General features: G+C 41.3%; 2 protein-coding genes across 4 annotated transcripts in view; one reads left to right on the top strand and one right to left on the bottom strand.

Moving 5' to 3' along the window:
- The window catches only part of LOC115237415 (fibrillin-1-like), a 40,982-nt gene extending 33,657 nt beyond the window's left edge, over window positions 1–7,325 (top strand). The window contains exon 26 of the mRNA XM_029810423.1: window positions 6,673–7,325. Coding sequence (XP_029666283.1) covers window positions 6,673–6,848 — 176 coding nt within the window. The 3' untranslated portion in view covers window positions 6,849–7,325. The remainder of the gene's footprint in view (window positions 1–6,672) is intronic.
- LOC115237473 overlaps window positions 1–25,095 on the bottom strand; it is a 63,684-nt gene that overhangs the window by 35,085 nt on the left and 3,504 nt on the right. The window contains exons 2-13 of one of the 3 annotated variants that reach the window (XR_003884347.1): window positions 22,616–22,718; window positions 21,799–21,995; window positions 20,390–21,449; window positions 19,684–19,940; window positions 19,064–19,330; window positions 18,508–18,687; window positions 15,286–15,411; window positions 13,916–14,143; window positions 13,313–13,564; window positions 11,137–11,267; window positions 9,758–9,998; window positions 9,342–9,671 (exon numbers count right to left, since the gene is read on the bottom strand). Coding sequence is in view for 1 of the 3 variants with exons in the window: in XM_029810543.1 (XP_029666403.1) it covers window positions 9,888–9,998; window positions 11,137–11,267; window positions 13,313–13,564; window positions 13,916–14,143; window positions 15,286–15,411; window positions 18,508–18,687; window positions 19,064–19,330; window positions 19,684–19,940; window positions 20,390–21,449; window positions 21,799–21,995; window positions 22,616–22,718 (2,912 nt within the window). In the remaining 2 variants the exon portion in view is untranslated. Of the gene's footprint in view, window positions 1–9,341; window positions 9,999–11,136; window positions 11,268–13,312; window positions 13,565–13,915; window positions 14,144–15,285; window positions 15,412–18,507; window positions 18,688–19,063; window positions 19,331–19,683; window positions 19,941–20,389; window positions 21,450–21,798; window positions 21,996–22,615; window positions 22,719–25,095 lie in introns of those variants that run through there. The other 2 variants (XR_003884348.1, XM_029810543.1) reach the window with 2 other exon arrangements.

Genomic DNA, 25,095 nt, shown 5'->3' with positions numbered 1-25,095 from the left:
AATATTTGCTTAATTTCGACACCGCTCGATTTTATGTCATGCATTATAGCAGAACGACGAGATATTCGACAAGCATATTGATGAAAATGAGATATTTCGCGTGCCAATATTTTTACATACTTTAACAAATTTCGTCAATGCAAAATACAATATTAATATTGGATAATTTCACGAAGCATTGCAGAACGTGTAACACAATTAAAATATTTATACTTATTCGTCCGAAATATCGAACTGTATATAAAGCGGGTGAATAAATAAGTGATATGTAATATAATACGCAATATGTTGGTAAACATCGCATGGAATTAAATTCGCAATAATGCATGACGTATACTGATGTATCTTATATTTGCCGCAAAATAGTTTTACTCATTAAAATTTCATAGTAGTATAATTTACTTAATTATTTATAAGAACATACGCGAATAGCAATTGCTATTTTCAATTATAATAAGTCACAATATATCTCATGCGGTTTTATAATAAATGTTTCAAATATCCGAAATGTACAGCACACATCCTGCAAAAATTCTTGCAAACAATAAAAATATTGTATACATTACATATTGTTATTAACGTATCATTTACTTGTAATTGCAGTTTTTTAAATCTGCAACAGTAATACACATTCCATAACAAATAAAAAATTAAAGCTATCAATAATAAAAAAAATCTCTTCGATATTCATGAAATAACACATGCTCACGTAATAAATAAAATAATATATAAAATATATATAGATTTTATCTCGAATTATATTATATAATAGAAAGAAATAAATGGCGTGCGCGCAGAGCGCGCTTTATAATGCTCTAACATATATAAAAATATGGATCGATAATTTGTCATTTTACATTGAACATTTTAATAAGTAATTCGAATGCAGCCACGGGAGAAGAAAATCGAAAAAAAAAAAGACAAAGCGTAATCGAGAGCATCAGCGATCGCTCGATTATAGCAGACACTGCTGTTGGCAGCAGGCAGCAACCCGCGGGCTTCGAAGGCTGCATCGATCGCCCGAATTTACAGCCCGCGATCTAAAAACGATCTAAGGGTGAAACGTGAAGCGCGAACGACAAGAGTACGATTTGTAATACGACGACGTGATCGAAAAGCAAGCGATCGGAATGTTGAACGTGCTCGCGCCAGGGAAGCTCGTCTTAACCCTGCAATCGACGCCACCCTTCATCGTCGAGAGTGCCCTCGCTTTAGTCCTGACGATCTTGTTAGCGGCGCCGCTGATCGTGCGCGTTTACATCTTGTTGGTACGTGCCTCCACGTGATAAATTATCTCGCTCGAATAGATACCCGAGCATGAGAAATGTAGTAGTGAAACACGAGTACACGATATTGGGATACCGTATGAATAAAAAATGTCGCGACAAACGGTATAATATTTTTATTCTGTGTTTTTCTCGGCGCGTTTTCCTCTCTCGGCGGGGCAAAAGCCAAGAGAGCGCGCGTTCGCCCCGTTTTTATTCATACACGACACAACGACAGGCGTTACCGACGTGCCATTATCTCGCAAAATGTTCGGGAACGCGCTTTGAAACGGGCGGGTATCGATAACTCGCACACCCTCGCGCGTTTCCGCGGGTGTTTGAGCGGAAGCACTGCTGGACTGTAAATTTTCCAATTTCTTTCGCGGCGAAACCGCGATATAACGCTGTTTGTTACACAATAGCGGTACCACGGTACCGCGATTCCATTCAAGGCGATATACAGATCGAGTAGCTGTAACGGCGTTATAAATATTATTCGATTAGAAACGAGAGAGAAATTTTCTCGGCATGATCTACGTCTCTCTTATAGAAATATATGCACAATAATTATGGGGAAAATTCGAAGATGAAATTAAAGTGTAACTCGCCGAAAAAAATTTCCTCTCTCTTCATATCTAACGATTTGATCTTTTTACGTAATTCTGATACGTTTTAATAACGTATCACGTTATTATTACGTACAGGAGCCATTGAAAGCCTTCGATGGAAAGACTATTTGGTCCTCTCGTCGTCGTCGTCGTCATCACAATCGCGTCGCTCGATCGTTAGTGATGCATTATCCGACCCGGATGGCGACCGATTCCACTTCAAGTTCCAGTCTGCATCTGGAATCGACTCGCAAGATGAATTCCTCGTCGGTTTTACAAAGCAGCGACGGTACGTCAAAGATTTCGAGCCGAATCGAGAATCAGATCGGAGATCGTGGATCGAAGAAACGTTCGTCGTTGAATCGTCCTTCGTTTTTACAAAGCAGCGACGGTACGTCAAAGATTTCGAGCCGAATCGAGAATCAGATCGGAGATCGTGGATCGAAGAAACGTCGTTCGTCGTTGAATCGTCCTTCGTCCTTGGCGAAGCATCCGATAATCGACATATCGAACATCGATTATAAAGCCTACCGTCACAAGCTCATCGAAGCTACTCTGAGGAAGCGATACGATGACTCCCAACCACCCGGCGACGTCGTCTTGAATTCGCTGCATCTCAACTCGGCCGACTCGGTGATCGGGGTGCGACTCAACGATCGATACGATCATAGCCTTTTCGATTTCGTCGAGGAATATTATGATACCGCCGAGGCAACGAGCCGGAAAAACGCCGAACGTCTTCATCCGATGGATCATTTTTTAAGCAAAGGCGTAAGAAGACCGAGGACCACCGAAAAGGAAACTGAAACGATTCCCGACGAGAGTATCGAATATCAATCTTACGCTCGCAAAGACAACAGGAATTATTTTCCGGAAAACGACAATAGTAACTTTGCGAAATTGCCCGGTATGGATAATAATGGGAACATATACGTTCATTCGCTATCGCGAAGCATTTCGCTCGAGGATAATGTCTCTACGATTGGCAGGAGCGATTTAAACTCAAAATGTCAAGTATCGAGAAGAGAGACGATTCCGCCACAATCATATGAACGCACTGATAAAGCGAAGTCTGGAGATAGCGTGGAAAACAACAACTGTCCACGATTCGCCGATTCCGGCACGAGGAAGGAGTCCTCGTGGACGACGGATCGACCGGTGAGTGCCGGAAACGCCTCGATGTCACCGAAGGGCTGCGCGTTATCTCGAGCTGTCACATTGCCGGTGAGGCAGAAAAGAGCGACGAAATCACCGAGGCTTGAGACGAGCGCAACGAACCGTTCGCGCGACTTGAAGAAAAACTTGGAAGATTACCCCGCTGTCACCGGGTTTCCATCGTCGAACAAACGTCACGCAGAAGAGGGAAAATCGAGTTTTATCTCGGCGAGCTCCAGCGAGGTTGTCAGCATCTGCAGCGATTCCAGTAGCAAGCGCCGATGCGACGAAGTGTCGCGCCGTTCGCGCGAGTCATCGATCAGCCCCAGGAGTCGCGCGTCCTCGTATCCCCCTTGGATGTCGGGAAATTTTCGCGCAACCTCCTTCAACAGAAAATACGGAAATATTACGAAGAATCCCGCGAAATGTACGAGACCGGCGACGTCGATGCGCGATAACGGCTTGTCGCGGAGACCTGCCGTTTCAAGCCGGGAAGATCGTTCGAAAGAATCCGATGTAAGCCGTAATCCGGAGTCGCCCAGGCGAAGAGCGGCGAGTTTTATCGCGACAGGAGAAAAGGAATTTATCGGCACGTCGATCGAGCACCGTCGAGAACATCTTACGACGTCGCCGCGATGTCAACGGCAGGACAAATTGAAGGATGTCGGAAGCGCCGCGCAAGTGGAAAATAACGAGCGAACTTTGAAGACTCCCGACTCGACCGGGGAGGGAATATCCGCGATTACTCGCAATGTCTCGTCGTCTTTATCGTCGAAACCTCGGACGCAAGTTTATCCAACATCGCGAATCGCCGTCCCTTCCGTCCACGCACCTTCAAGCGTCGCAGCTTCCCGAACTCGGACGACGATGGAGCCGAGATTAACGAATCGAGGTAACGGAAAAGAACATACGAACGTTAAGCAAGATCAGTGGGAGAGGTCGGCGAAATTAAATCGCGACGAAAGACGACGGTTAAGAAGCGCGGAGAATTCATCCAAAGGCGCGTCGCTAAGCCCAAAGATTGAATTATCCGCCGAAGTGTTAAACCCCGCCGACGATACCGATAAATCCGCGATCCCCAATGGCGAGAAACTCGGGGAGCGAGTTATAACCCGGATCGATCCTCGGGGGAACGTAGGGGCGGCGGATGAGGGCGATGGAACTCGACTAATCTCGAATACCAAAGCGGCGGTCGGGAAGGACATAAAATCTAATAACATTAACGGCGTTACTCGGTCAAAAGTTCCGAAAATTATGCAGGATCTGCGAACCGGCGTACTCGCAGGCGCGAACAATCATCCTAAAAGCGACGAATCCTCGCATCCGGCACGAAGAGATGCAAATTACAAGACGAAAAGCGGATTAAACGGCGCGAAATTGAATACTCGATCAAACGACGCGGTCGACAAAATGAAACGCGATGAATCTTTGAGTTCGAAGGCATCGTCGGCCCTGCGGGAAAGCGGCATCGTCGACGACGAGACGAAAACGTGCGAGCAGGATATTGTAGGAAAAATCAATTCGGACGAAAAATTGCAACTTCCGCAACGCGATTCGAAAATGGATCTCGTGATGAATTCGGGTTTAAAGAGGTATATCAAGATGCTGAAACAGAACCTCCTGAATGACGACGATAACAATAAAGAGGACGCTTTATCGTTGGTGTCTTTGAGTCTTTCCGACGCCGTTCTGTCGGAACAGAAAACGTCCTTGTCACCCGAGGAAACTCGAGAGTTACAAAATGTATTGAATAAGATCGAAAGAAATCCTGAATTATTGTGCAAGAAATCCTTTTCGAATATGGAAAATGTCGTGTAAAAATATTACATACATATTTTATCGACGCAACATTTACATTGTGTTTTTGAATGTAATTATTATAAACCTTGTTATACAAAACGATTTACAGTTTGTTAGACACTAAGCCAAGCGTAACGAGTTTCGAATGTAAACTCGTTTAAATTGATAGTAGGAATAATTAAAACAAAACACAAAGAGCGAAATAATTGGCGAGCAAACAAATAGAATCGTGATCGATGTTTATATTTCCCCCGGCATTATTATCTTTCAAATCGTATATATATTGCACTAACAAATATTACATTATGTATACCGTCCAGAATAATAATATGAGATTCGTTCTCCATATAGAGCAAAATTTAAATCCTGAAAATCATTAAATATTAATCGTATGATATATAAGAAATTAATATTTTTACATCTGTATGAATAACATTCTTGCATAATTCAATTTTTCTACTGATTATCTTTTCAATGTTGCAATAAATTATTAATTGCTGTTTCAATTTCTAATTGCAATACCAATTTGAAAAATTGGAGTAGTCTCTCTTTTATTTTCACTTTTTTGTATTACTTTGCATGTATAACTGTAACACCAAGTATAATCTCAGTGATCATTCAATAGAGCAATTTACAACGAGAGCTAACATCTGCGACATAACAATGAACCGACGTGGCTAAGTGCTGTTGGCGAACCGCAAAGTAGTTAATGAACGCCTCAAATAGCCCTCTCTCTCTCTCTCCACGCAAAATGTTGCCGCATGATTTACATACGCGGGATGGTTTGCAACGCAATCTCTTAAGCGAGTTAGCGCCACCGCTTATTAATGAGACATAAAAAGAAAAGAGGACAACGACAATGTGTTGACTGAAAGTGTTTTCCAAGATGACGACAGTCACTTACCGAAGATGAAACCAGGTTGCCCTGTCATCTTCGCGTGAAATAGGTTTTCGCGCTATTCTAATAATGTAACGACGTAATAATGATGATAACGATCGAAAAACAGAGTCCTGTCGTTTCTAAAGAACAGACATTTCTAAATTTATTTATTGAATCTTTATCTGTGGAAAAAAATTTGTTACTTATAAACTTAAAGTTCTACCTGCGTTTTATCGATGAAGAAAATTTAGTATTAGAAGAGCCGCTATATTAATGACGTTGTCAAAAGCTGCATGGATCATCGCTATAATGTACTTTCATCCCCCTTCCGTACCCTTTGATGCATCGAGCTTTCGGTGTACCTAATCAATCTTAGTAATCTGACGTACATTGACTTCGCATGATTAACGACGGCATTTGGACGGTTTTTGTTTGCCACTTGAACTCCCTTGTTCACCCGCCGCTCTTTTCGCAACGACTCCATCTAAAAGCATCTAGAAGAGTATTTCTTAGCGCCGACTATCTGACCTATTTACTCGAAGATCATTTACATTTAGTTGAGACCCGATCAGCATAGTTGATTAGAATGGCAATCCAGGTTCTCGATACGTATTATATAAAAATTCACATTAAAACAATATTTAAATAATTATTTTATAAATTACACATATAATTATATATATATATATATTCTTTCTATTCTAAATTTGAACTGAGAACGTTAATTTTATTTTGCACTTTTATCTAGAAACGAAAAAGCTTCAGAAAGTTAGTTTCTTTTTATATCTCTTGTATTACGTGTAAAATAATGTTTTAATAGTGTTTATGAAGGAAATGAATGCACAAAAATGTTCCTTTTCCCTTCTCTCTCTTCATGATCTTAAAATGATATTTTCACAACTATATCTCTCTCAACTCTCTCATTTATACGGCGATAGTCGATAACGGGAGAATATGTTCTCAGATCGACACTCCGGGCGACAGCATTACCCCTGGCAAGGGCAGGAACAGCAGCTGTTGCACCGGCAATATCGGCAACGCGCCACGAGGACCGATCACGTAGTTTCGCCACCGACTCATTACGGTACGGGCCGCGTCGAGACGAGAATATTGCCGTCGCGGCATGAATGTTGCACGTAAAGGGCCACGTGAACGACGTGTAATAAGGGAACACGTAAGTTAACTCGGCGCTCGTGTAAAGGAAAATTCTATCGCGTAAATCGCGCCGCGGGAGCATCTGCGGAAATCTTGCCTCGCGTTCGTATATATATATATCGGAGCGCCTATTTATCCGTGCCGCACGATGCAAATTGATCAACGCCGAAGACAGCAGTCAAGAACGGAAAAATATATATGTCTTGCGTAACTGCATGTATTAGAATCTTGATTTTATAAGCGATTTAAAAAATTTTTTTTTCTATTCTTCATTTTTCGGTATTTTTCTCCCGCGGTCCTTCGATAAAAAATGATGCACGATTATGAAGAATCTATCATAATTATTAACTTTTATGAGATTTTTACGCTTCTGAAATTTCTCAAACAATTTACCGAGATTTTCAGACAAGATTCGAGTTTTATAATACGAAGATACTGCGGTAATTATTTACGCGTAGCTACATCATGAATTAGTGGTACCTAGTAATATAAACTGCCATATGATTAATAAGAATAGGTAGGTAGATATAAAGTAAGATTCCGGGGAAACGAAGCGGGCGCGTCTATAAATGACAACTCGTAGAACCATCGTTTCCTTTTTTTTATACTGTAGTAATATCTACAATATGATCGCATCTACCGTGACAATTTATGCAGTCTGGCGATATTTGTAATATACAAACGCACGCACACATGTATATGTATGTATACACCACGTATATATTTGATACATAAATTTTGTACATCTATAATAATATCGTACGATGACAATCGATCGTTATCGATAACAATGATATGCGAGTGACGTAGAGGAGAGTATTAATAAATAGTAAAATCTATCTGTGTCTTATCTACGCTATCGCAGACTCCGGAAAGAGGGTAGTTTACATAGCACCTGACGGGGATAAACTTGGCGTCGAAACCAGAGACGTGGATCTTTTTTAAAACTCGTCGTTCATCTTGTTTCGAGAAGAAAAATCGATCGCTCTAAGCCAATTATTTGTGAGTGTATTAAATGTTTAACAATCTTGATGAGCTTTGTAGCGCAAAATTACACTTGAGTGCGAGCTGAGCTCGTTTTACGGTAGCTTGGCTCTCTTCCCCGGTTTATCCCTTTATGTTATCATATCTCGCCGCGAAACCATCGCGCGGTTAGAGATCGCGGTTGTTAAACCGTTCGCTCTCGCAACGAGCATTATTAATTGATCGGTGACGCAAGCGCGAGCATTGTTGATACGTGGGAATGCGTATTAATAAATTGTGCGCCGCAAACACACGTGTACTTGTCGTCCAACTCTATACTTGTCAGTTTCATATACAATAATATTAATGACGAAGAAAGCCGTCGTAATTGGCGCGCTTTAAATGTTAAGAAAATCAAGTTTCTATCCGCTGTAAATATTATACATGGCTCCTGCTTGTACGACATGAACAACGTTGTAATTAAATGGCGGTTAATTATTCCTCGCGTCAACTGTGTATAGACTTATTGCGACCGTACTTGCTGAGATTACTTTTCGTGTTTTCTGCAAACTCGCGAGAATTGTCTTAAGAATTTTTTTTTATTCATCGTTTCTTTTTAATGTAAAATAAAGTCGAGGGAGAGACGACGATATTTTTCCAACGATACACGCGAAATTCTTGGACGTTGAAAAAAGATGGAAAAAGATTGACAAGAGTAATTTAAAAATTATAAAAAAATAACAATTATTAATTGCGTCTTGAGAGAATCATCGAAAAATTTAATTCATTCCTGTTACATGAAGAAACAAGATTGCGACCTGACATTATTTAATATCGAGATAGAGTAAAAATAATATTTAAGACATTATTATACATTTTAATCTCGCGTATATATCGATAGAGATAAGACACTTGAAAATCTCGTAAGACGCGCTATCTCGAGACCGATAAAGTGATAGTACATATAACGTGTCCGCATCTCTCTTTACCAGTATTATCGCCGCTTAACATTGTCAGTTCGCTCGTGTGTGACTTTGACAGATACACAGCGTTGATCCTGTCTATTGTGCAACCTGTCAGCCGGTGCATTGGATGGGAATCTTATCAGTGGGAAAGGAATCTGCTAGCGGCGGATGCGAAGGACACAGCCTCGTTAATTACCGCGGAATATTTGAAGAATGTTATATCATACGTGGAAATTCGCAATTCTCGCAGATAGTGACATAACGTAGCTGTTAATTTCCATTTAACGTAAAGCGGGACTCGATAATCGCGAATTTTGTATTTACGCTACATTTCGCTGTATTGTATTACCATGCCCGAGAGTATAACCATCTGCGGTTGCGATAAAAATTATATTACAAGGTAAAATTATATTACGTAGAGGGGGAGAGAAGCAAGGGCAGGAATACACGATGGTTGAGCTGCGAAATCGGACCTTTAATTTTATATGCGCTCTGGAAATTTTATACGTGGTATAAACATCGAATTGAATATAAATCATGGAGAATTAAATTTTTTTTTTTTTTTTTTTTTTTTTTTTTTTTTTTTAGAGATCGTGGAATATATGCTCGTTCCCTACCTTCTCCTCTACGTAAAATATTATTATATTCTTTATAAGTATCGTATAACGCTACTACACTATCGTTACGTTATGCTATCAAAAGTGGCAGTCGATAAGACCATCGAGTGCGATTACACTCGTTAGGTGTACTTCCATCCCTACTTTAGAAAAATTATCACGCCGCCCGGATGTCGGGGAAAGGGGAAAGGGTAAAAGGGGGTAGTCGCGCGTGTGAAAGGAGGGAAATATCCGTTCTTTTTCTCTTTTCTTCCACGTGTAACCTGCCGGACAAAACGGAATCCATTACGGGGCCTATGTAAGGAGACGGCGTCCCGTATAGTCCCGTAGGCATTTCCATTTATATTACCTTATCGTTATTCTTCGGCGCTGCTTTTCTCTTCCCCTCTTTTCTCGTCCGCTCAGTCTCTCTCTCTCTCTTTCTCTCCTCACCCTCTCCCCGCCGCGTCCCTAATCCTTCCTCCTGTCTCTCCAGCTGCTTATTCCCGACGAAGGACCACGGTGAAGACGCACTTGCTCGACCAACCGGCCTCGTCACCCGCCTCGTACTCGATCCTGTGACCGCCGATGTCGAAGCGACGACCCGGGCTCTGCGCGGAAAAAATATCGTCGCCGAGAAATCGCGGTGAGGGGCGCTAATAAAATAATAAGGAGGGAGAAAATCTGCTGTGCGTGCGTGCGTGCGTGAAAATTTGCAATGTAGTTTGCGTGAAAATTTTGACGCGCGACAAGATCACGCTTCCGAAGATTTAATCGAAATTCGCATCTCTCGCTGTGGAAAATTACGCTTAACTAATTTCACGGAGCTCGCGAACGAATCCACTTTGCGAGAATCCGGACTCGCTTTCTCTCTCTCTCTCTCTCTCTCTTTCCTCTTTCTCTGTATTTTGTGGCCCAAAAATTTACATAATTCATCACACAAACCAACGCGGTTTCGAGCTCACGAATGATGGGGACCGAGCTATAAAATTCGAGTAATAATTGACGCGCGTTAACAAATAAGCTAATTAAAGCGGCCAACAATGTACGCGTATACGACGTCGCGGTTAATTTTCAGATTGGCGCTAATTAATCAGTCATTCGATGCGTCGCAGTCTCGCCGTAAAAGAAATTGTAATTGCACATACACCATCGCACGATGCTCCGCGTATTAAAAGCATTCATATATGTGCGAGTTCATTTTTATCCCGTGCTCATATTTATCAGAAAATTTTCGCACATTTATAAAATGGCAATCTCTCGACATTACATCGGATAATATCACCACGATAATGGGTGATCTCCGCGCTTGTAAAATTATTATTAATGATTACTGAAAACGGGAGAAAATCGCTTTTCATCCAATCGCAATTGGTGCGATTATTAAACCCGCGTAATGCGATGCATATCGTTGAAACACGTATTGAATGTGCGTATCGAATGGAAGCTTTTTACAATGTGTCATGCATAAACATCGATGCGCTTGGTTATCGAGATATTATCTACTTTTTGTTCATAACGTTATGTTGCTGATATTAGAGACGAAAATCACATGCATAATGGTGATTATCGGACAATTATGTAGACACCAATTTATAACAGTACACCGAAATATTAATTGTAATTATTTGTGTTTATAAATAACTAATGACAACAACAGCAAAAAAAAATCTAGCCCCGAGACAAACAAAAATTGTATTTTCCGATTGTGTGCGATTGATAGAAAATTTTATAGATATCCAATCTTACCTCATTATTACTGATCCGCGTCACCTTGACATTATCCGTGAAGATCGGCTCCGTCCACGTGATCGCAGTTCCATTTCTCCCGACGACTTCGATGTCCCCCGGACAATCTTTGACTTTCGGTGCCTCGCCGTCTAGAGTTCGGAGATTAGCAAATTGAAGTAACAGCTGATCCCCCCGCGCTCGTTTTATCGTCCCCCTCGTCGAGCGAGGAAATTGCGGGCCGTAAGAAAACTCGTTGAATCGAAACGCAGACGGCGTGTGAGAAAGTTCGATTTCCGCATCGTCGTCGAATGATGAATCGGCGAGACGGAGTTGGCGAACGCGAGATTATACAAGTACAGATTCGCGTGTCTGTGAGCGAAATTCATTTCTCGAGCATCGCGTATACCGTGACGTTAGTAAAAAAGAAAATGGAAAAACAAGCTTTCTCACACGCGCATGCCTTTACATCTCTAAATTTCACGTTTTTTATTTTAAAACGAACGAACGGACTGAATGGAAAAATTATGTTTTCGTAATCTTGTAAATGAGAGAAAAAGGATGCATTTTGATCTTTCTGTATCGTGCGCTCATTGGTGTAGAAAAGCTGCTTATTTATGCGCCAAGTCCGTCGTTCGTTACGTTCGCGAGAAAGAAACAGCGATTCAAGTTGCGCGTAGACTTGTCCGCAAAATCAGGCCAGCATTCCTCGGAGAAAACTCGGTTGGTTCGAGTGTCAGTGATGAAGAAGCTGGAGTTTGCATCAAATTAGTTTCGTCAACTTACTTTTACGCACAAATAAGAGCTCTGTACTTTTGTACGAGAGTTGCTGAATGTAATCCTCAAATGCTGCACGGTTAAACAAGCTCGCATGCTAGCATGTTAAATCGTTCAAAGAAACTTATATAGAAAAATAAAATAAGCAGCAAAAGAGCCGCTCCTTTTCTTTTACGATCTTTTCAAATATTCTCTTGAAATATATGAAATATCATTAAAGAGCATTTTAAATGATATAAGATTATTACATATTTTTTTCATTAGCGATCCAAAGACAGATTGGAATAATATTATATAACAAAGGGAAAAGTAAGTAGCGAGTTTTTAGCTTACCGAGTATTAAGGTAATAATTTATCCAAACGAATAAGTTTATTCAAAATTGTATAAGGATTTAATTAGCACGCGATACAACGAACCGTTGCAACGTATTTCGCTCACGTCTCAGCAGGATGCACATGAGTGGACGCGGCTGATGGCGCGTTGGAAGAGATGTAATATTCTTAAGACGCATTTTAAAGGATGCCGGCATCAACGGATGACGCGAGAAAAAACTTTTGTTATACGCGACGTTGGACGAGACGATCTAATAATTCGCCAAACTCGTACGATACATATTTACTCGTCTCTTTTCTGACGCGAACGCGAAATGTAATTGCTCGCTCGCACGACAACTATCTTTTCGCGAAAATCCAAAACCTCTCGAGAAACGTAAACAAAGGGGAAATATTTCAATCTCACGTTGTTAATCATCGAGAAACTGCGGAGTTCACGGCTGCTATAAGTGATGTACAACGCTCTCCCATTCTGTTGCAGTTTATTTAACATGTGTTCTCCTCCACGATAGGATCAGCCGACCTATGTGTGTTATCCTCTATCTCCATCCGTTATTAATCAAGATTTGCAAAGTTCAAGAGACGTTTATCCGGTACCTTCTGCAGAGTGCAATCTCTATAATCCGGATTAATTAATGTAAGGGGGTATGTGGATTAACCGAGAAGTATAAGCGACCTCCTCAAGTAAATAATTTCGTTGTTAGAAAGCTCTTATTTACGTACGTAATTTAAAAGTATTTTCTGTTTTACAATAGTGATCGAAAATTATTAACGAGTTTATGCATTTGAGGAATAGTTTGCATTAGAAAGATCACACTCTATATTCTGTGTCGTTTAAATGAGAATTCAATGGGATATGAATTAATTTTGAAGAATATATATGTATATGTACACATATATTGTCGGAACGCGAGATGGTGGTTGGCGCGAGCATCCTGTTATTGTACAATTACAAATTAATAATCGCTATTTCTCGCTCGTTACAGAGAGCTGTCATTATCGCGAGCGCTCGAACGAGGAGGAATCACCATCGTTATCGCATTTATACGTAATACGTCGTTAACACGCATCCGCGCAGATTAATTACCTTTGACGATAATGCGTAGCGCGCAGCTGGCCTGCTTCTTCGATACCGGGTGTCGCGCGAAGAACGTAATCTCGTGCACTCCGGGCTTCAGGCTGGCCTCGAGACGCGTACCCCAGGATGGTTTCGATCGCACGTATCGGAACCAATCGAGATCCGTCGCTGGTTGATCGAAGGTCACGAACGCCTCATCCTTACCGGGCGGTAATTCGGCTACGACATCCCTCGGACACTCCAATCGGGGTTTGCTATATCCTGTCGCAAAGAACGTGCGAGATATTCCTTCTTGGCCGATATCTCGTCGTCTCAATTTTTCTCACGCGACACTATGAGAAAGCTACAATGAGCTACTTTCTCTTCGCGTCTTTTCCGTTAAAGTATAAAAGGGAATAACAGATTTTCCATTTTAGAGATAGCATACCTCTAAAAAATTCTTTCTACTTTACTGAAAATTTATGTATCTGTATCTGCGTATAAAAGTATGTTCCATTCAGATATTGATGTAGCTTTTAAAAAAGATGGAGAAAAGAAAGAGAAGAACTGCTAAGCTATCTTTCTTTCAAAATCTCGCGATAAAACATCTTTTATAAAAATTTGAGTACTCACGGACACATCTTCCGTTCTCCGATCCGTCCCACGTGCCATCGGATCGACAGGTCAACTCGTATTCCTCGTGAAGCTGATACCCACGAGGACACTTTAGGAAGCATCTCGTGCCGGGTCGATTGGGCACTTTTCGTCTGTCCCGCCACAATTTGGACGTGGCTAATCGGGAACATATTAAATAACCACGACCAACCGGATTTAACAGTGGACACGCGATGCTATTTATGTCTGGAATCAACGGGACAAAAACCAGAATTGTATTTTATGCGTTGTAATTTAATCACCCTATGCAAAACAAACTTGCATAATTAACATAATATTATCTTGGAAAATAATACTGCGTTTTTCTTAGAAAATTTTAAACGTGATATAGGTCATAAGTAATGACATCTTCAAAAATATCATTCTGTCATTTTTAGAAAAAAATAATATGCGATTATATCTTTCAATCGAAAGAATTTTATTACAAGACATCGAAAATTGTAAAATGCTCTTATCAAATTAATGATAAATATCATCTCAATTAAATTATTTATATCGAATATTGATTGTTATTCGTATTGAAAGCTTGATTCGCGATATATTTAACAGAATAAAAAACAGCGGTGTTTTTTTCTAAATAATATTATTTTAATTATATATATATACGATCATGGAAATAAACTGTGAATATTTAGTGGCTATTCATCGGTGAGGGATTCACTCATTCGTCGTCCTTCTGCGCTAAATGCACCTGGCTTGAACCGACAGCATGCACTAATGCGAACCCAACATTCACGTCTGGCTCATAAACCGCGCAGATTCCGCGCGTAATCTATGTACGTGCAGCAGAATCCTCCACATCGACGCAATACTATATGTCAGCTGCCGCATCAGCTGCTTCTACGTATCAAATACGATATGTACATGAAGCAGGGAATTACAAATACCAATGTGGCAGAGAGAGAGAGAGAGAGAGAGAGAGAGAGGAAGAACCCATCCTAGGCGCTGACGCATCCGCGGAAGTCGCTCCTGCGTGACAGCTTTGCATAATGCTATCCTCGCGGATGCATCGCGACTAACGGGTGCCGGTACTCCATCCCGTCAAAAACGCAATTCGAAATTTATAAAGTTACACATAATTGAACGTTAAAAAGTTGCGACAAAAGGATGACGGTGAATAAAAACTTCTCGGATGGAAGAGAAGGGAAGTTAAATTATGAAATTGGTCGAGGAACTCGCGTAGACGAAGGAAAAACGTGACGGATGCCGGAACACCCTGTACATTGTATGCATACATATATACACGCACACATGTTCAATCGTACAACGACATGTTTCGCGCGAATATGAACGGAGCATGGAAAGTGATTTATCAAAGGAGCACGTACCTACGCAGGATTTTCCATCGGATGACAGAGCCTTTTCATCCCCCTCGCAAGCGCAGAAGAAGCTACCGTCTGTATTCTCGCACACCTCCGTGCAGCCCCCGTTATCAACCGCGCATTCGTTGATATCTAAAAATACAAAAAGAGTCCGATGACGAACCTTATTAGAGTATCGACGTAATTATGTTAAAAATATACATCATATCAATTATTTGAAAACATGCATCATCTTCATTAAGTGCATCTTTATTATTAAATATATTTTGTATTTTGAATTTAATCTCTCTCTCTCTCTCTCTTTAATTTCTCTCATTTTACAGTCAGCCGATCACACGTTACACTTTGTTCAATTGATTAGGAAGCTGTGAGTAATTTTATAGGCGCGAATTGTATCTTTAATCTAGAGTCGACTTCGTGCAATCACGCCTTCTTATACGAGTGTCGCGACGGTCCCTTAACAGATCGGACCGATCGTTTTCGCTACATCACACTCAAGCGTTATATACAAGGCTTCTTTCATTCGCCCCGTAATGACTCCTTCACCGGCGATCTCGCTCTTCTTTGGCCCCCGATCTGTCTTTCAATCGTCGGCGAGATTACGCTAAATTGACCGAAGTGGCCGCGAGTCGCTATTGCCTCGAGCACTCTCAATGATAGCCGAGAGCACTCGACTTTCGCTGCTTTCACGACGTATAAATCTGCGCTGAAATGTATAGGGTGGACCATGTAATATCAAGCTTTTTAATTAAAGCAGCTGAGTTAATTTAAAATTAATGTTTTTTTTGTTAATAATTGATTAAAGTCAAAATTGAGGTTTTTGGGACACTTTATATAAACGGTCTGCGACATAAATTAATAATTTATCACCAAACAAAATTTTCTGCAACAATAACACACAACGCTGTCATTTATCATTATTTGTCAAAATGTAAAATTTGTATTCACACTTTTTCATCTCGCACATTTTGCGTCGTTTTCGTAAATGTTTTAATATGAATTTTAATATGAATTTTTATTTAATATAAATTTCCTCGTGAAAATGGGGAAGTATATATATATACAGACAAGATTTATTTGCTTATTTGAGAGGAATATTACTACCGCGAGAATTTCTTATACCGAGAAAATCTTGCTCACGAGAGACAGCCGAGAGAAAGAATTTCTTTCTTTCATCGTCGCTCCAGTTTTCCCCGAAATCCACACTCGGTACACTCCTTCAACCGACACCTCGGCCGTTCTTTTCAAGTTTTCCGGAGATTGTAAGATCATCGCGATAGTCCATTTTTTCCTGAGACAAAACGCACGTGCATGTGGGTCTTTGCGGGCAAAATTAGAATTTTGCTTTGATGCGGGAATATCAGAGATTTTCATAAATGCGACATTACGCGGAATCGTTCGAGCGCATAGTTTTTCGCATTCCTTTTTATCTTCCCTTTTCTCAAAAATATTCTCGGACTTCTTCTGATCTTTTAAAGAGAACTTAATATCTTATCGATTGCGTTAAATCTAAGGTACATTTTACGCGTTGCTCGTCAAATAGCTGCGGATTTTGGTATTTTACACAGAAAATTTCTGCTGCAACAACTCCGCTTCAATGCAACTGGATAATGCCGATCATCCTGGAATGCCGTTCACGTAAAATTTCCCCGCTATTTAACGACCGAGGTTGCGAGGAAAAAGGAGACGGAAATGGATTGAATTTCCGTGGAATAAGATTCGCAGACGTGCGAACGTGAACGCCTATGTAACGTTGTATCAACCGAACTGTAATGTTCTTGTCGGTATTCACGACCGCGTCAATTGTAATTGACGGATTTACGCCCCGCGAAATTGGATTGCCAGTTACGAGTTGTGTATGTCGGCGGCGTGAGCTATATCGAAAGAGAGGCTGCGCGATATCTTCTTTTAAATTTTTATATAACGTATAATACTATAAAATACCGTACGAAAAAATATATAAATTTCGATTATAAATTCTAAATTTAAAAATACGTTAAATGTCGACATACTCTATTCGTTTAAAGAGCGATAATAATCGCTCAAAATTATTACAGGTATTTACAATTATAAAACAGACACGCATATATAAAAAATTTGTTACTATTTGTTTCATGATACATTACAATACGTGCAAAGAGAAATTGAGAGAAAAAGAGAAAGAGAGAGAGATGGAAAAGCCACAAAAGCATTCCCCGTATAAAATGCCGATAAAAGCACTGCGTTTTTCCGATCGCGTTTGCGCGCGTCTTGCAAAACGGATTGCAGCGGGACTGCATTTGTGCAAACGGCGAGGAGCCGCATCGAGATATTTGAAAGTATTGAGGGAGAAACCCGCACGGGACTCCTAAGAAGGTTACTCTCCCGAGGAATGCACGATTGGCGAGAGAGAAAAGGTTCTATCTCCCTCACTTTCTTTAAGGAAGGAACCGGTAGTGATATAGGTATCGTCCTTGCGGGGCCGTGAGATTACGATTCTTCGGTACTTTGCTCCCCGTCGCGGAGAAAGGGACGCGAGGCAACTCGGATTTCCTCAAGGAAATACTAAAGCCGCTGCGCACTTTCGTCCGGAATCGTAGGAGAGAATCGTCCGAGAGATGTTTGCGATCGAAGGAACTTAAATGGCGCGGATGTTAGCGCGAGCTTCGCGCGAGAAGAGCTCGAGGAGAGTTCACAGAGTGCTTTTACGAGGCGAAAAGTAAAAGTAAAAAAATATATAGAGTGCGGAATACATGTGCCATAATAAAAAATGCTGAAAAATCACACAATGCATATACGTCGGTTAGAAATTATTGTAAAAGATGAAAGTGTGACGCGAGCTTATGAACGAGAGTGAGGAAGAGAGATAACGGCACAAGGAATTTATATTAGCTTAACTTGACTTAAGCAGCCATGCTAAAAATTTATATGGATTCATCCGTGTGCTCTAATTCGAGTATAGTATATCTACGACGTCCAACAATAAATTCACGGATGTAGTCATACGTAAAACTACCATCGGAGAGAACTCATTCAAACTTTGACATATTTCTAATAATAGCTTTTAACGAGAATCGCGCAACGAGTTTGAAATTATTGCAAAATTATATCGCCGTTATTAATTTACTATTAACGACATGGAAATTATTTCTTAATCTTTATAATCATAATAGTTTATCGACAAGACACAGGAACTTTTTATATTCCACGAACGAGAAAATCGAAATTTTTTTCCATTATCCGACTCACCAATGCATGTTCCATAGGAAGTCTGTTCGTAACCCGGCAGGCAAGTGATGGACAGCCTGTCCAAAACTGGCTGATCCTTCAGCTCCATAGGTTGCGCGCATCGATAGGAACCCGGGGTGTTGATGCACCCATAGCGACACAGCTCCGTCTGAAGATCCGGCACCGAGCATTCGTCCACATCTACGGGAAATGATTGCCATTTGTCAAAAACGCGTCCCGATGCTTTTTTGCTACAGAAATGTCGCGCCGATTGAAATTCCATGAATATTTGCACGCGGAATGTCGACTAAGTGCATCGCGGAGCCTCGATACGTCACGAAGATTTATTTTCGTTTCGATCGCGTAAAACGTCGTATAAATCGTCCGGTCATCGCATCGAGAGAGAGAGAGAAAGAGAGAGAGAGAGAGAGAAAAAGAAAGAGACTGTTAAAATTTAATTATTCTCGGAAAGAATATCTCTCTCTTTGAGGGATATATATTTTACGAGAAAGAGAGTTAAATTAATAAGCAAAATTCTATATAAAATCAATCGTGTCTAATTAATGAAGTTACTTGCCTTGACAAGTCTTCCAGTCATCCTCGAGGATGAAACCGTCGGGACATAGGCAGAATACCCGACCCATCGTGGACAAACACGTGTGAGAGCATCCGGCATTGTTGACACTGCACGGACCTGTGTGCTTGTCATGTTCGCACGTGTGATTGTCGGCGGCCAGCGATGCGTCCCGCAGACCCTCGCAGGAGCATTTGTATCCTCCAATGAGATTTCGGCAGGTATCCTGACAAGGACCGTGGCCGTTGTTCAGTAAACATTCGTTGATGTCTATGCAATAAGTAAGGTACATATTTATTCCGCTGTTTAATGATGATTTTTATTCCATCGCACAAGTGCAATTAACATCGCGTGCAAATATATTCTGGAGAGATATTTAAATAATGTAAATCTGGCGCACGCATTTTACACGAAAATGATGAATTATACAGGGCATAAAGAGTCAAATTAAAATTCCGTGTTAAAATTTAAGTGCGAAAATTACAAATGTCCAAAATTGAATTGAAATAAAAATGTTATATAAATTTCGCACGAGAAGATTGCATGAATGCGTAAAAATTTCCAGAGAAAATCTGTGCGCCGTTAATAATAATTATTCGCGCGCGGTAAAATCGCGAGCTCACCGATGCATTTGTGGCCGTCCACCAATCTGAATCCCTTGTAGCAGGAACAGACGGGACGCCCGTTAATTTCGTTGCAATCGTGCTCGCAGGATGCCTCGGCGCATATCCCGTCCGGATTTTGCTTGATCTCGCACTTTGGCACCTGTCCGAGCCACTGACGTCTCCTGCAGACTAATCGGCTCGTGGAGGATGCCATACGGTAGCCTGGCACACACTCGTAATCGGCTTCCAAATACTCGTGCCCCGGGGTCGAGGACCTTTATAAATGCGACGAAAACGGGCGGAAGTTTATTTTTACGGTAAAATCCTATTTTATGCAAATATAGCGTTAACGTCAAATGGACACAAAAATAAACGTATTTTTCGATCCTCGAGTTGCGAGAGAAAAGATTTCACTGGTTCAATTTTGAAATAAATCTCGCTTCGATTAAATTCCTCCGCCGATCAATGTTATTATCTAAATAATTAAATAAAGATATCGATTAGTTTTGATTCATCAATGTTTCGATCAAAAAAATAAAAAAATAAAAAGTCTATTCGAGAACGCTCGCAAAATCTAATTATTGGAATCAAAACGTAGAACATATTTCTGGAACGTCACGTATATATCTCACATTGCGACCGTGTAAATCGTTGAGAGATGCCAAGATTATCCCGTGCATTGAATTACGAATGATGGAAGATAAGGGAAAGGGAGAGCACTTACTTTACATATTTGATCAGAGCATGGCGAGATAGAGGCGCCGGCAGGAACGTCCCGTTTATGCAAGATAAGTCCCCGCTCGTGCTGTCGTCCCGCATCATGCCTGTGACTTTCGTGCTTGTTTCTTCGTCGTCGCTCTCGTCCGAATTAATTATCGGCTTTCTCGGCGGATGAGAACCGGAGGTGCGAGGAATTGGCGGCGGTAGTTCGCGTGGCAACGACGCCGGCTTCAGCCTATACGCGTTGTAGTCCTTCAAGGTTCTCTCCAGCACCTCATTCTCCAGATCGAGAATCGGTAGATCCTCCTTGGTCCTCGAATAGCCCAGCATCTTCTCGGCATCGTAACGCGAGTTCCCGAAATCAATTTTGCCGTTCGACGAAGCGTCCTCGTCCATACTTTTCCCGTCGACCTCGCTCCATTCGACATCTCGTCCGGTCGATTTCTTCGGAGAGCTATCGAAAATACCGTCGTCCAGAATCGACAGGTCCTTCGACATGGACTTGGAAATCTCCATCTCGAGCTGTTTGGAGAATTCCCTTTCCACCGTATCGGCCACGTAAACACCACGACGAGGCGTCGTCCTTGTTAGCCTGTTGGTCGCCTCGAGCGTCGAATGACGCTGGAGACTCGACGACGTTGTAGTACCATCGACAATTTCTGTCAACGAGGTCAAACGATCGGCGGTGACGTTCGACGATTTTTCGATCGAGCGTTTGGACGTGTCGGTCTCTTCGCGCTTCGATGAGTGACGCTCGACGTCTTGTCGCTTGTCGTTTTGTCGGGAGCTCTTCCCGCCTCCTCTATTACGCTCCTTCCTCTCTTTCTTTTTCCGCCTTCGTCTCTCCGCACGGGATTTTCGCGCTTCCCGACTCCTCGGCCTTGACTTTGAGAAAGGGTCATTCCTTTTCCATGACGATTGATCCTGCTTGTTCGATATCTCGTTCTCCCGACTATTCTCGGTAATGTCGTGTACGCGATCCTCGACACCGGAAGCCTTACTTCTACGACGTTTCTTGCGTGTTCGACTTCCAAAATTGCCCTCTTGTTGCTTACTCAAACTTGCTGTCGGGAATATAACAAAAGTAGATGACCAATAAAAACGTATTGTCACAGCTAAAACGATAAATTGAAGTGCGCGCGTATAATAAATGATTATAATCAATCGGCGAAATTTTAACCGTTTAAAATTACTATTTCTTTATTTAAACGATTTATTTATACGTATAAGAAATATATAACAATCCGTGGGAATAACGCGCGTATTTGTGTAAAGAGGAAAATTTCTCAATATAACACCGGGAGACACACGTTTAGATATTATATCTCACTCGAAATATATTTTCGTTTAGTTGCTAATTTTTTTACTCCCATAATACATTTTTCATTATTAAGAAGACGCGATTTTACTCACTGACATTTACGTTTCGCCAAAGAAGCGGAATTTTCGCACCATTTTCCGACCAAAGGAGATGTTTGTTGCTTTCATCGCCGCGGGTCCTCGCCCTTGCTTCCATCTCCATTCCTCCCGGCTCCTTGATAACACCTCGCGACGAGAGCATCCTTCTGTTTTTCTCGAGCACCTCCATTTCCTCAGAAGATGCGTCCTGGCTAATAGATAACAATAGCTCTAAGCATTTTTGTTCTTGCGAGAAATAAGAGATCTAAAAAAGGTACTGCTAAATAGTCCGGTAAATAAATCATCGAAAGTGCAAAGAGAATCGTGCACACACAATTGAAGCATTTCGAGATGCATTTCAATTGCTTAAAAAATTGGTTTTTTTAGGGATCAAAAAATTAACAATTGCAGTCCAATACTATAATTAGCAATCAAAGGGCGGCAATATAATAAGCTGCACAAAGCGCATATAAAAAATAATTTCATCAACAATCGAAATCTTCTTCGCGAACATTATGTAATTATCGATCATCCGGTGTATGTTACTTCGACGGTACTATTACGATGAGCCTTTGATCCTATGATTACAGTAGGGCTATAATTACGATGTAATTCTATTAAAGATATTCCCTGACATCTCCATTCGACCGGATACAAAGCATGTGTCATCGAATTGAGAGAAACCCGATGGATCTCAATCTTCGTAAAGAATCTCGTTTCTTGTATTACTCGTGAGCTGGGTTTCCTTCATCGTACGGCGTTCGGGAAGGAAAAATCCGGCGAAAAGTAGTACATTTTACGGCCGAGGAGACCTCGGGCGAATATACTTTACCTATACTGCTGATGGGTTTGCAGAGTGCGCGGCTCGTCGCCGGAAAGATCCGATCTCCTCCTGTCCCCGAATGTACCACGTACCTCGGCATTTTGGCAGAGTCCTGTAAACGAGAGGATTGGACTTTAAGCCGATCGGCCGAAGCGGCAAGCGATACGAGCGATACGAGGGGTGAGAATACGAGGGGCGAGATGAGGAGCGAGAGGAAGGATGGAAAAGGGGGGAGAGACTCTTCCCGTAACTGCATCTCCGCGGGCGTTGCAGGCAGCGAGGCGAAAATGCGGAAGTTCTATTGTGAAGTTTCCCGGAGTCGTGCACTTGGCCACGAGTGGGTCGCGGAAACTTCGACTGTTACTACAATGAAACTCCGCCACACGGAATTACGGAAGTCATCGGTCCCCGGCCGTCATTTCGCTTCGTCGAGCGTTCGTCGACCGCATCGTCGCCGATATGGAAATTCTTTAATGTGCAAAGACGGTGATAAAATCGAATCGAGATAAGAAGAACTGAGATCTCGATAGGAGAGAATAAGAGATTTCCAAAGGACGAGCGAAAGATATCTTAATTTTTCGAGGGGAGGGTTGTTCTTTCGATGACTTTTTTTAAAGTTTTTTAAATTTTTATGATGTCCGAGAATGAGACGAGCATGATTTATATGAAGGATCTTTCACGAGTAAAAGAACGCGCTTCTTTCTAGAATATAATTTTCCTTTTTAAATAGACTTGCAATTTTTTTTTATATTCTCTCAGGCAGCAAATGAATCTCACTAACGAAGAGATGCCTGTCGGATGCCCGGAAAAGTTTTGTGGATTATACTCAAAACTTTCGCGAAGGATCTCAATTCGCGAAAGAAGCGAAACTGGGCACATTTTCCTCCGCCGTTTTGCCTCAGCGAGAGAAGCATCTTCGATTAATCTAGACGATATCAAGTGGCAATTGGTATATAATCCAGCGGTAATCGATTTTCTCTCCATTATTACCGTTTTATGCGAAACTGTTAAGGAACCCGAGACTGCCGAGTATTCGCGCAAGAAACCAAAGATATTTTAAGAAAAGAGAGATTATCTCACAGATCGATTCACTCGTGAGTATTTTATCTATATATTTAAACATATTTATATATTTTAATTTATTTTTTAAATCTTTCTTGCTATTATTAATATCAACATTAATGCATTTAATTTCAATGTTTAATAATGCAATAATAACTCATTGCAGTACCATTTGATGTAAAGAATACATGATGCCCATATATAAATAATAAAATGAAAAACAATAAAATGACAATATTGTATTATTTATCTTTTACGGGGTATCTGCAGTAGTGTATTTTAGCAGTGTACTTTTTAAGGATATGTGTGTTCGCAATGTAACTATTACTTTGAGAAGCCCTATTTATAAATCGATTGTCTTTTTCGCGCTACAGCTTACCGGAAATATAAAAGAACAGAATGTGTGCGACAAGGCGGAGAAAATGAGGGAGAAATAGAGTGAGAGAGAGAGAGAGAGAGAGAGAAGAGAACTGACAGAAGCAATTAAAGCGAGCAACTAAGCTTTGCCGTAGGCAGCGGAGAGTAATTCGTTCGTTTCTCTATCGTAATAGCTCTGGCCAAACAGAGAGCATGGGCATCCTGTCGCAAAAGTTTAATTAAATTCAATCAGCGGTAAACGATGTACGTATAATATTCAATTGACGATAAACCGCGTTTAGACTTTATCTTTTCGAATTATTAATGCACGAATGTACAAAGAAACGCGAAAAGTCGATCCAATTTACATCGTTGCAACGCCTTCGACAAGACGAAGCGATTTCGATGAGTGCGCGCATGTTTCAATCTTTGACAGTCGGAACGTCGGAATCAGCAATCGAGACTGTCGACTTGAATATTTCATCTTTATTTCCGCGCTACCACGACAAAACTAACGTTGATGCATGACACATTACGCTAGCGCTCGCGTGAATAAATGAGGATATTTCGGAGGACGAGCGTCGTAGTCGCACGTGCGCTGGTAATTTTTCATTTGCCGCCTACGACATTGCGCTCGTAGCATGACATTCCGCGTCTGTAATATTCACGGATCGTCACCTTTAAATTTACATTTCGCCGAAACATCAACATCAGCCGAGCGACGTGTTCCGGAGATTTCGATCATTAGTTTTTACATCTGAATTACCAGATGTATTTCGATCAATTTTTCTCGCACGTAATTCGATATCGAGGGATAAACGACGGCGGTAATTTCGGATTCAGAACGGATAATCCACGCGCCCGGAATAATTCGGGATCAATGACGCTTTAGGGGCTGCTCTTTGGAATTTGCCGCGACACCTGGCGAACGCCACTTATCGCGTTCACCTGCAAGCACGATAAGCCCAACGTCACAAGGGAATTTCTCCATCAACTTGTATTGCGCTAATGCACGGAACGTAGCCCCTCATCGGTTGATCCCTTGTCAATTTTCGCTTATGACACACGAC

This window comes from Formica exsecta, unplaced genomic scaffold (assembly GCF_003651465.1).
Source record: "Formica exsecta isolate Colony F162 unplaced genomic scaffold, ASM365146v1 scaffold295, whole genome shotgun sequence".
In the NCBI taxonomy this organism is placed as follows: domain Eukaryota; kingdom Metazoa; phylum Arthropoda; class Insecta; order Hymenoptera; family Formicidae; genus Formica; species Formica exsecta.
The sequence above is the reverse complement of the archived record's forward strand: the minus strand, read 5'-3'. Positions and strand labels throughout refer to the sequence as shown.